General features: G+C 45.6%; 1 protein-coding gene across 1 annotated transcript; it reads left to right on the forward strand.

The window, feature by feature from the left end:
* Window positions 1–291: 291 nt before the first annotated feature.
* On the forward strand, window positions 292–12,275 carry LOC115083180 (zinc finger protein 11-like). Its single transcript, XM_029586986.1, has 4 exons — window positions 292–315; window positions 1,744–1,929; window positions 4,441–4,567; window positions 8,433–12,275. Exons 1-4 carry the CDS (start codon window positions 292–294, stop codon window positions 11,276–11,278), a joined length of 3,183 nt encoding a protein of 1,060 aa, XP_029442846.1. The 3' UTR covers window positions 11,279–12,275.
* The last annotated feature ends 509 nt before the right edge of the window (window positions 12,276–12,784 follow it).

Raw genomic sequence — 12,784 nt, forward strand, 5'->3', positions numbered from 1 at the left:
GCCCCCGAGGAGCGGGTACCCGAGCCAGAGTCCAGAGTCGCAGGTAGATCCGAGACAGGAACCATGGGTCCGAGGAGACAGGAGCAAGCACCAGTAGCAAAGGAACTCGTTGCCAAGTCAGCTAGCAAGGGGCGAAGGCAGTGCTTAAGAACCCTGACCTGGTGATGTCATCAGTTGGGACGCCCCTGAGGTTCCCGCCATTGAGTCTTCAAAGGAGGGCCTGGTGGCGTGCACGCGCGCCTAGGAAGGCCCGGAGTCGGCATGGATGGCGGCGGCGGCGTCCAGGCCGCCATGAGGAACCTTGTGAAACTGGAGGTATGTGGCGGTAGTGACTAGCCCCAGCCACAAGCATGCCTGGAGAGGAGAGAAGGGCAGCACATGACGTGAGTTGAATCGGTCACAGCTGTCTGCGACCGACGGTCATAACAGTAAATTAAGCCACTTGAAGAACAGTCAGAAGAGAATCAGAGCGTGAATTGTCGCTTTGTGTTCGGGTGTATGAAGGTAGTGACAGATAAAGAATGATTACAAGCTTTACAGTGGTCACAAGGATTGCGACCTGAGTGGGAAGGCAGCTTCTCTATGGGTAGATAGTATTCTGATGAAATGTCTCTAAGAATGCGTCCTCAGTGAAAAGCAAAGTGTGTGTGTGAGAAGCATTTCAGTGATGAGGGATAATGGAAACTATTTGAAAAGTGAAGAGTATAGAAAGACACGGATAGTTCTTTCCTTTCTTATGGGATTGGGTGGTTGAAAAACTAGGTCCCTATTTGTTAATTTGTGGAGGATGAGCAGACCTGATACGTGCTTGTACAATATAGTCATCTCTAGAGGAGCACATCCGACGTAGTCTGAAAAATCGACCAGTTGGAATATTATTACAGAATGGGTGTGGGAGGTAGCTGGTATAAGACAGCAGAGTGCTTCTATCAGAAGGTTTTTCTGTAGATAGATGTGGTAAAATTATTTTCTTTAACAGAAACCAGAACATCTAAGAAAGGAATAGTATCAATATGTGTGCAGTGTGAGAACGTAAATTAGTGTTACAGGAATTCAACCATTCTATAAATCGATGGAAAATGTCAGAAGTGCTTGTCCAAATCAGAAAAATGTCATCTATATAGCGTCGCCAAAAGAGTATATATTGCCAAAATCCAGAAGGATACAAAAATTGTGCCTCAAAAGCTGAAACATGTAGGCAGGCTATATATGTATGGATGATGCAGACAATATCCAAACTGTGGCAGATGCACTCCACTAGAATGTTTTCATCAGTTTATTCATGTAATATATCATGTTGACTTTATACGTCCATAAACTGTAAGTAAACATAAATTGCTTAACTTGTTTGAAAAAGTGATAGTTGTTAAGGCATATATATATATATATATATCTTTGATAAATTGACACTTAGTATGGGGGAGGGTGACCATGAGCTGAAAATCTCCTCCTTAAAAATTGCTGAAAATTGGCAGCTCTGCTGACAAGTCCCTAATAATCTGCTCTGACTTAACTTGGCCATTCTTATGAGCTTAATAATAAGGAAACAAACGATTACTGTCTGAAGATCATCTCCTTGTGCTCTCTGAGAACAGAAACCTCTAAACACCGCCCTATCACCTGCTGCTTAAAACTCCTCCGTGACGCCATCACTATGCGCTCAGTGCAAAGCTCTCCCGCCTCCTGTGTGATGTCATTAGAATGTGCCCTCAGCGTAAAACTCCCCCTAAGTGATGTCATCAGCCTGCGTCCAGTAGGAAGTGGAGCTGCTCTGGGAGCGTAACTCTGCTGAACGTCAGATTCCGGGAAGAGGAGCAAGAGGCAAACACTCAGCTCTTCCCCAGCCCGAGAAAGAGCCTCCCAGTGTCATTTCTAATCCTGAAAGCAACAGAAACAGAGAGGGAAATGCCTGCAGGAGCTTCTGCTCAGGTAGGAGGCTGCCCCCGACTTCCTGCCCCCTCTCTATAAACACTAAGAACATAAGAAGTGCCAGGCTGGGTCAGAGCAGTGCTCCATCCAGCCCAGCATCCAAAGGTGGCCTCAGAGTCACCAGATGAGAACTAGAGCTCATTTAATTGCTTCCTGTAGATCTGTAAACCTTTGAAGCCGCTTGGCCTCCTCCCATTCCCCAATATCCGTTTATGTCCTTGCCTTCAAGCAATGCTCTGGGCTCCTGTGACTAGATTTGGTGCAGTCAGATTCTCATGTTTAGTTACCCCTTGATTAAAGAAATACTTTATTGTGTTCATCTTGAAATTGCTACCACACAGTTTCATTGGATGCCCCCTGGACCTAGTATTTTGGCAGCACAAACAACTGCTTGCTTATGATTTGTTATTTTTCATTCATAATTTTGTAGATCTCTATCATATCCCACTTTAATGTTTTCTTTCTGAAGCTAAACATGTTGTAGCCTTTCTTTATATGAGAGATGCCCCAAACCTCTCACCATTCTAGTTGCCCTGCTCTGTATCTTCTCAAGCGCCACCACATCCTTTTGGAAATGAAGTGACCAGATCTGTACACAGTACTCCAGGTGTGGTGCACCAGAGCTCTATATAGAAGCATGATATCTTTGGATCAGTCATTGATGCCTTTCCAAATTATTCCTAATATGTGTTTGGCTTTTTTGGTCACTGCTGCACACTGTGCAGATGTATTAATCCAAGATCCCTCTCTTGATAGCAGTGGACCCAAGCAGTGTTTATTAATAGTTTGGATTCTTTCTCTCAACGTGCATCAGTTTGCACTTCTCTGTATTATATGCAATGCCCAAGTTTCCAATTTTTCTAGATCCTCCTGCAGTTTTACACAATAAAGCTTTGGTATCTCCTGTGAATTTCACAAACTCATTATTCCATCTTCTAGATCATTTATAAACAAACTGAATAATTCTGGACCTACTACTGACCCTTGGGGCATTCCACTATGTAGCCCTCTCCAGTTTTAGAACTGGTTATTCAATCCTACTTGCTTCCTCCTTTCATTTAGCCACTTATTAATCCATGAATATATGTTTCTCCCTATTCCATAATGCAGGGGTAGGCAGCTCCAGTCCTGGAGTGCCACAAACAAGTCTGGTTTTCAGGATGTCTACAATGAATATGCATGAGGGAGATCTGCATGCACTGCCTTCATTGATATGCAAATATATCTCATGCATATTCATTGTGAATGTTTAGAAAAGCAGACCTGTTTAGGGCACTCTAGGACCAGAGTTGCCTTCCCTTGTCATAGCCTATTAGTTCTAGCCAAGGGGTAACAAGTTATTACACAATTTACCAATCAATACCAAAGTGCAACCAAAAAAATGGCGTTTACAGTGTTAATTGTTTTATTACAATATACATCACCTAATCATAAAATATCACACCCTTATACATCAACCCTAAAAATTATCCCAGCTAGGACCTAGTTTTGACGACCCCACTCGTCTTCTTCAGGGGACCTCCAATTAAAACTACCCATTACTCATAAAACATACAGACTGTTACATCATATCTGAAAAATAATCACAAAAAACACAACATGATAACTGAAGTTAATCAAGTTCTTCAAGTTATGAAGTTATACAAGTCATTCAAATTAGTCAGTCACACATATATCCACAATGCTTTGCAAGGAAGAATACTGAGGAGCTGCACTTCCTGCAGGGGTATATGTACTAGGGCTGACGTCAGATTGAAATCTGATCCGTCTCCAACTGCTAACAGGAGCACACTATACCCATTGGTTCTGAGTCCATCTGTCTACACTAAGGAAAACGAAATTATCAGGTAAGTAATTTCTCCATTCCTCATGCACACCTTTAACCCTTCTGTTGGTTCTCTTCAATTTCCTTCTAATCAGCTTCCTCGTTCTTTCATACTCTCTCTTCTTGAAATTAAGGTAAACCACTTCAGTTTTGTACTGGACTTTTATTGCAGTATGTATTTCAAATTCAGTCATGTTCTGGGCTCTGGGACTGACTACCTCAAGGAGCAGTCATTCACAGTATCCTGGAATTTCACCTCTCTTGTGTGACCAGAAGAGACTTTCACCCAATTGATGGTCGGGTAATTAATGTCCTCCATTATTATTGTGTCCCCATGTTGCCAGCTTGTTTGATGTCCTCATCTGTTTCCACCATCAGTAGATACCCCCACTACTACACTACAGCTTTCTAACCTTTGGCACTGCAGAGTCAGTTCTGACTTTAATTGGACACCAAGCAGACCCTCCTGAGTGTAAGGAGAGAGATCAGGAGTCCCACAAAGTGAGATTTTGTGTCCCAGGTTCTGTGTGTAACTGGTTTTAGTTGCTGTAATCCTGCTTTAGGACTGTGTGGTGTGGGAGTATGAATTATATCCACCCAGAAACCCCTCCCCTGCCCTTTTCAGCCCCAGAGCTGCAAAGTCTCCTGATGCAGAAGGTGCTGAGTGTTTCTGGTTTGTGTTTCAGGTCCCAGTAACCTTTGAGGACATCGCTGTCTATTTCTCCCAGGAGGAGTGGAAGTATTTAACAGAATGGCAGAAAGAGCTTTATTGTGATGTGATGAAGGAGAATTTTCAGACCCTTGGCTCACTGGGTAAAGGGATATTTGTATTAAGTTATTTTTGGGAGGGGAGGAATAGAATATTATTTCATTATAAACTGAATAAAAGTTTATAATAAACAAAGCCATTTTTCCATTATATTTCCTGAAATAAAAGCTTGAGAGAAAATAGAATGGATGACATCAATGACAAGAGAGAGCAGAGGGGGCAGGGAGAGAGAAGGAGACAGCCCAGAGGATGGGACAGAGATAGTGGACAGGTCACAATGACTGAAAGGTGTGGAGGAGGATTGCCGATCATGCTGCGAGCTCGGTGGCAGCAGCTTAGCTCAGCTCCCATCACAGAAGTGCAGTTCTTTCATTCAAACTTGTTTATTAAAATTTCAAGCAAAACAATCCGATATAACAGGAAGCTGACCCCCCCCCCCGGTACAAGACAGGCAAACAGTACATCTGATAACAATCTTGAATAGGAAAAGTGCAGCACAGGGCCCCATATCCTTTTACAACTCAAAGCCGTGCCCTTCTTACCCTCCCAAAGCAGGTTGGTTGGTATTTAGAAGATTTGCACTCAGTATTCCACTCAAATTACAAACTAAAACTGGATTCCTCTTTGTGCTGCCAGACCAGTCTTCACAGTGGGTTTCACACCCCTACCAGCAGATGGAGGCAGAGTTCCAGATCTCTTTCCTGAGGCCTCTGCTATACAGGCAGTTCAGCAGGGAAGGCGGCAGTGCTTCTCTTCCTCCGGTAGATGGCTTGGCAGGGGGTATAGGCAGGGGCGACAGCCTCCCTGGGAAGTGCCTGGACCGGATCGGGGGACGACTGCCCTCCTGGTGTCGCCTTTCCCTCCCCTGGCCTTGCATTTCCTGGTGATGGAAGGAAGGTTCAGCAGTGGCAGCGATAAGTAGGCCTCGAGCCTAAGGCCGCGGGACCCGGCCCTAAGTCCCCCGAACCCCTGCGCCGGCAGGTAAGATAGAGAGAGGCAGGCAGTGCCTGCGGCGCGGCCCGATGCGGGCAGGCTCGTTCTTTTCACAGTTGCGACGGCGCGCCATTGGGGGCCCGGCAGAGGCTGGGGAGAGAGGCCCGTCGAGTTCCTTCCCCCCAGCCAGCCCCAAAATGCCCGTCACCGACGCCCGACGTTGCCGCCGCTCAAGCTGCCGCCTCCTCCCCAATGGCGTCGGAAGAGAAAGCTGGGGGTGGAGTTCTCTTCCAATTTCGTGCTCTTAATGCACAAGGCCTACAGGGAAATGAAGGGTAAACCAATGGGCTCAGAGCCCCAAGGGTAAAATCCCTGAGTCCCCCTCGTGAGAAGGAAAGGGAGAGGCCCAGTCCCATCTCCCGAGCCATTTTCGGATGAACCAGACGATTTGTCCCAGGGGGATTCCCTGGAGGAGACCGAGGAGGAAGAGGCCCCGGGGCCTGCTCAGGATGACTCGGCGGCCTGACTGTTTAGGGCAGGGGAGTTGGGACGCCCACATTTCCAAGGTCTCCCACGTCCCCAGGCTTGCGGAGGAGCTGCCCAGAGACAGTAAAGCAAGAGGTAACCCTAGCCTCCTGGGCATTAAAAAGCCAGCAAAAGTGTTCCCCAGCCCTGCTGCAGTTCAGGATATGATTTCAGCGGAGTGGGCCAAGCCAGACTTAAGGCTGCGGAGCAGAAAGAATACGGAAAGCTTGTATGCAATGGCCCAGGCGGAGAGAGACAGCCTCCTGGCCCTCCCCAAGTCGCACGCAGCGATGTTGGCGGTCTCCAGGAAAACTACCGTCCTGGTTGAGGGAGGTGCGGCCCTTAGGGACCTGCAGGATCGAAGGTTTGAGACGCTTTTTAGGAAGGACACTGAGCGGTCTGGCCTAGCTCTGTGCTCAGCAATCTGTGGGGGCTACGTGGCAAGGGCTCTGCTCTGCACTTTACAGCCACTCGCAGGGCAGGCGGAAGGTGCCAGCGACCAGGAGATGGCGCAAGCAGAGACCACAGCAGCGTATGCGGCCGATGCCCTCTATGATTTGTTTAGGAGCTCAGCCAATCGGGCCGAGACAAGCGTGATGGCTGGGCGCCTCCTGCGGTTAAACAGCTGGGCAGCAGATTCAGCATGCAAGACCGAGCTGAGTAAAACTCTCACTCAAAGGAAAATTGTTCTTTGGAGAGGACCTAGAGTCTCTCGTGAAGACTCTGGAAACCAAACCACTAAGGCTCCTGGAGGATCGGAGCAGGAGACCACAGAGAGGGTGGGGGCAGAGAATGCCCCAGGGAACTGCTCTGCAGTTATATCCACTGCTCTGCATCCTGCATCCCAGCCAGCAGATCCTCTTCCTAGGTCCCACCCTCAACCCTGCAGGAGGACAAGGAGGAAGCAAGACCTGCACTGCAGCAGCACCAACTGCACTGCATCCCAGTCAGCAGATCCTCTTCCTAGGTCCCACCCTCAACCCTGCAGGAGGACAAGGAGGAAGCAAGACCTGCACTGCAGCAGCACCAACTGCACTGCATCCCAGTCAGCAGATCCTCTTCCTAGGTCCCACCCTCAACCCTGCAGGAGGACAAGGAGGAAGCAAGACCTGCACTGCAGCAGCACCAACTGCACTGCATCCCAGCCAGCAGATCCTCTTCCTAAGTCCCACCCTCAACCCTGCAGGAGGACAAGGAAGAAGCAAGACCTGCTGTGCAGCTGTACCCACTGCACTGCATCCTGCATCCCAGCCAGCAGATCCTCTTCCTAAGTCCCACCCTCAACCCTGCAGGAGGACAAGGAGGAAGCAAGACCTGCTCTGCAGCTGCACCCACTGCACTGCATCCCAGCCTGCAGATCCTCTTCCTAAGTCCCACCCTCAACCCTGCATGAGGACAAGGAGGAAGCAAGACCTGCTCTGCAGCTGCACCCACTGCACTGCATCCCAGCCTGCAGATCCTCTTCCTAAGTCCCACCCTCAACCCTGCATGAGGACAAGGAGGAAGCAAGACCTGCTCTGCAGCTGCACCCACTGCACTGCATCCTGCATCCCAGCCAGCAGATCCTCTTCCTAGGTCCCGCTGTCAACCCTGTCCTGCTCTGCCCTTTTTTATCCAGATGGGACAGTCACTGAAGCCCAAACTCAGGGAGGAAATCCAAAAGTTAATGAGCCAATGTGAGACTGAGTCAGCATCTGCTCTGCTCTCAGATCCCATCTCCAATAGAGAATCCAGGGGGGGGGTCAGGGCCACTCTGGGCCCTGCGAGTGGAGCAGACACTGGCGCAGTCTCATTTCTGCTCTTTAATGTTCAGCTGCAGCTGCTCCCCGCCCAGCGATCAGAACCTGCCCCATGGGGTGGGGCAGGTATTCGTTTTAATAGTATGGCGGGATGGCAGAGGGGTCGGAACAAGAGAGGGAAAGATTTTTTTTCCAGTCACAAACTGGTGATTAGCTGCGAGGGAAAGAAGTATATATTTTTCTTTTCTATGGTCAATACGTTTGCCTGGTTGTGGGGAAGAGGCAAAGAGTTTTTGTTTTTACTTTTTTAAATTAGAGCAATTATTGTTTTTATTTAAAAAAAAAAAATCAGTTTTCTTACATTGGCTGGTTACCTTCTTAAAAGGACACAGGTCAGCTGCAGGGCTGATCCATGAGATAAAAGAGTGGGTGGGTGGGAGTATGTCCACCACTCCTTCCTCTTAAATTGTCAGGAGTCCCTCCCCCATCAGTGCTACAGTCCTTTCACAGCATTTAAGGAAAGTAGCTAGCAGGTCCCTGGCACACAAAAGAATTGAGAAACACTGGTCTAGTTCATCCTGGAATGCTGCAGAGAGGAAGTGACGTGGATGCTTTACACCCCTGTACCCAATGCTGGGTAAACCCTGACCATTGTCACTGTGAGTCTCCCTCACATCAAGTAATGTCTGTCCTTTGTTTTCTTTTTATCCAGAGATTGATGTGTGCAAGATAAGACACGAGGAGCCACATCCTGAGGAACCCACTAAACAGCTGGAAGTGACTAACACTGTAACAGGAGAAGAGGGAGGGGATACCTGTCCATGTTGTGACTGGGAGAGAAACAGCTGGGCTCAATGTAAACCACAGGAGAGTCCAAGAAACCCAGCAGGAGACTCCACTGAGAATGTGACTCCCCGTGAGCAAAGTACTGATGATATCCCTCACACTAAGGAGCCACAGGAAAAACAGACAATAGGAGAAGAGTATGTGTGTAATGATTGTGGGAACAGCTACATGGATCAGGGATCTCTAAAATCTCACCAAAGACTGCATGGAGGAGAGAGACCATATACACGTACAGACTGTGGTAAGATCTTCTATCAGGAACAGCAGCTTACAGCGCACCAGAAATTCCACACTAACCAAGATAAATCATTCCCCTGTCCTGAGTGTGGAATAAAATTCCTTCAGAAAAAACACCTGGAAATGCAACAGAAAATGCACTTGGAAGAAAGACCATTTCAGTGTACTGAATGTGGAAAAATCTTCAGGCTCAAAGAATCTCTAACAAAACATCTGAGTGTTCACAGTTCAGGGAGAGGCTTTCCCAGTAGTAAATGTGGAGTAAGCTTCAGGTGGAAGCAATCTCTCACACAACACCTGAGTATTCTCACTGGAGAGAGACTCTTTCCTGGCACTAGATGTGGGAAAAGCATCAGGCTGAAACAATATCTTACAAAACGCCTGACAGTGCTTACTGGGATAAGGCCTTTTTCATGCAGTGAATGTGGAAAAGGTTTTACAAATAAAATGATATTAAAAGCTCACCAGAACAACCATATGAGCGAGAGACAATTTCCATCTAGTGAATCAAATAAAAGCTTCATTTTTCCAACAGAACTGAAAAACCACCAAAAGAGTCACACAGGAGAAAAATCATTTACATGTTCTGAGCTGAAAAAGTGTAAAAAGGCCCATATGGGAGAAAAAAGATTTGCATGTGCTGAATGTGATAAAAGCTTCCGTTGGAGATCAGAATTGAAAATACATCAAATGAACCACTCGGGTAAGAAACCATACCCATGTTCTGAGTGTGATAAAAGCTTCAAAACAAGATCTGAACTGAAAAGGCATCACGTGATCCACATGGAAGAGAATCCATATAAATGTACTGAGTGTGATAAAAGCTTCTGTGAGAGATCACAACTGAAAAGGCATAAAATGATCCATACAGGAGAGAAACCATACAGATGTTCTGAGTGTGATAAAAGCTTCCGCGAGAGATCACAACTGAAACAGCATCAAAGGATCCATACCGGAGAAAAGCCATATTCATGTACTGAGTGTGATAAAAGCTTCCGTGTACGATCAAAATTGAAAAAGCATCAACTGATCCACATGGGAGAGAAACCATACACATGTACTGAGTGTGATAAAAGATTCCGTGTAAGATCAAAACTGAAAAGTCATCAAATGATTCACTTGAGAGAGAAACCATACAAATGTACTGAGTGTGATATAAGCTTCTATTGGAGATCACACCTAGAAAAGCATGAGATGACCCACACAGGAAAAAAACCACACTCATGTTCTGAGTGTAATAAAAACTTCCGTTGGAGATCATATCTAAAAATGCATCAAATGCTCCACATGGGAGAGAAACGGTATACATGCAATGAGTGTGATAAAAGTTTTTACTGGAGATCAACACTGAAAAGGCATCAAATAAGCCACATGGGAGAGAAAACATACACTTGTATTGAATGTTATAAAACCTTCAAGGGGAAATCAGAAATGAAAAGTCATCAAAGGATCCACATGAGTGAGAAACCATACAAATGTACTGAGTGTGATAAAAGCTTCTTTTCAAGTTCAAACCTGAAAAGTCATCAAATGATCCACATGAGGGAGAAACCATACAAATGTACTGAGTGTGATAAAAGCTTCTATTGGAGTTCAAACCTGAAAAGGCATCAAGTGATCCACACAGAAGAGAAACCATATGCATGTACTGAATGCGATAAAACGTTCAGACAGAATTCTTATCTAAAAATTCATCAAGTGATCCACATGGCTGAGAAACCGTATTCATGTACTGAGTGTGATAAAGGCTTCATAAGGAGATCAGACCTGAAAAAGCATCAAAGGCTTCACATGAGACAGAAAACATACACGTGTAGTGAGTGTGATAAAACCTTCCATGGGAGATCTGAAATAAAAAGTCATCAAATGATCCATGTGAGAGAGAAACCATACAAATGTACTGAGTGTGATAAAAGCTTCTATTGGAGGTCAAACCTGAAAAGGCATCAAATGACCCACACAGGAGAGAAAACATATACATGTAATGCATGTGATAAAAGCTTCTATTGGATATCAAACCTAAAAAATCATCAGATGACCCACACTGGAGAGAAACCATATACATGTATCGAATGTGATAAAAGTTTTGCACTGAAATCTAACCTGAAAAGTCATCAAAGGATCCACATGGTTGAGAAACCATACTCATGTAATGAGTGTGATAAAAGTTTCAAAACAAGATCAGAAGTGAAAAAGCATCAAGTGATCCACAGGGGAGAGAAGCCATACTCATGTACTGAGTGTGATAAAAGCTTCATAAGGAGATCAGACCTGAAAAAGCATCAAAGGGTCCACATGAGAGAGAAAACATATACATGTACTGAGTGTGATAAAAGCTTCACACACAAATCTTATCTGAAAGTTCATCGAAAGATCCACATGGCTGAGAAACCATATTCATGTACTGAGTGTGATAAAAGCTACATAAGGAGATCAGACCTGAAAAAGCACCAAAGGGTCCACACACTGAGATAATCCATATGCTTCTGCTGGCTATCCACCAAATGCATGCAGGAGAGAGATTAATTGCATGTACTGACTGTGATAAAAGCTTCAGCCAGAAATCAGATCTGATAATGCACCATGGGATCTACACTGAACCTTAAGTACTAAGAAATGCAATCAGAGATCAAGTAGATGTAGCAGAAAGATGCAGAAATATTTCCAATTATATTGGGGTTTTTTTTACCTGATTAAGAATAATTTCCAAGTGCACCTTGATCTGATGCCTGTAAAAATTATGTCTTATGAACTCTAGAAGGAGGCTCTTTTTGGCACCATGTGAGTACTATGATGAGCATTAGCACTAAAATTGTGAAACTGAGATCATTCCCTATATGCCCTGGCTTACAAACAGGGCTTATTTTGTGGGGGAATGGGGCGGAACGTAGTTCCCGCACTTCTTTTCAGGTTTAAGAGGCGGAGATGCAGGGGCATTCTGCTTCAGGCAGCCTACAGGGAGGAGAAGGGCTGAACTTGAAGCACATGGAACAGGAGAGCCATTCTGCTCTCTAATCCAGCCCCTCCTATCTTGTTTTTTACACACACTCACACACACACACACTCATTCACTTACTTACTCTTCCTGTATTGCAGGGAACAGAAGGGAAAGGGGTGATACTGAAGCAGACAAGGAAAAGCTAAATAGGTTAGGACTCTTCAACTTGGTGAAGAGACGGCTGAGGGGAGATATGAAAGAGATCTATGAAATAGTGACTGGAGTAGAATGAGTAAACGTTAATCAGTTGTTAACTCTTTCAAAGAGTACAAAGTCCAGGGGGCACACAATGAAGTTACTAGGTGATACATTTAAGACTAATTAATAATGAAGCTCTGGAATTCCTTGCCAGAGGATGTGGTGAAAGATGTTAGCAATTAAAAACAGTTTGGTAGAATTGCAGAAATCCATTCCTTATTCCTGGGATAAAACAGTCTGTAATCTATCTAAGCCTTGGGATCCTGCCAGGTACTTGTGACCTGTGTTGGCTACTGTTGGAAACAGGATACTGATTATTTATTTACATTTATATTCTGTTTTTTTAGGCAGTTCAAAGTGGATTGCATTCAGGTACTGTGTGTATTTCCCTGTCCCCGGTGGGCTTACAATCTAAGTCTGTACCTGAGGCAGTGCAGGATCTGAACCCCTGGTTTCTCTGGTTGGCAGACCACTTCTTTACCACTGGGCTACTCCTCCGCTCCTTGATGGGCTTGATGGACCCTTGGTCTGACCCAGTATGGCATGTTCTTATGTTCTTCTGACACTGCAGAGTTAGCACAAGTTTGAAAGTTGTGAGCAACTATCAAGGCCTCAGCCTTGGACTTGATGAATGGCACTTCTGCTCCCTACTTTCAATCTTAGGCTAATCCAATCCCTTTTCGGTCCATTACCCTGGGCTTCATTTCTGGCAGAACCACCCAGAAAGACGTTCTGCCTCCTTTCTTTCTGGGACCTGAGAAAACGGAGCAGAGCTGGCAATTGTC

Source organism: Rhinatrema bivittatum, chromosome 2, assembly GCF_901001135.1.
Source record: "Rhinatrema bivittatum chromosome 2, aRhiBiv1.1, whole genome shotgun sequence".
In the NCBI taxonomy this organism is placed as follows: Eukaryota; Metazoa; Chordata; class Amphibia; order Gymnophiona; family Rhinatrematidae; genus Rhinatrema; species Rhinatrema bivittatum.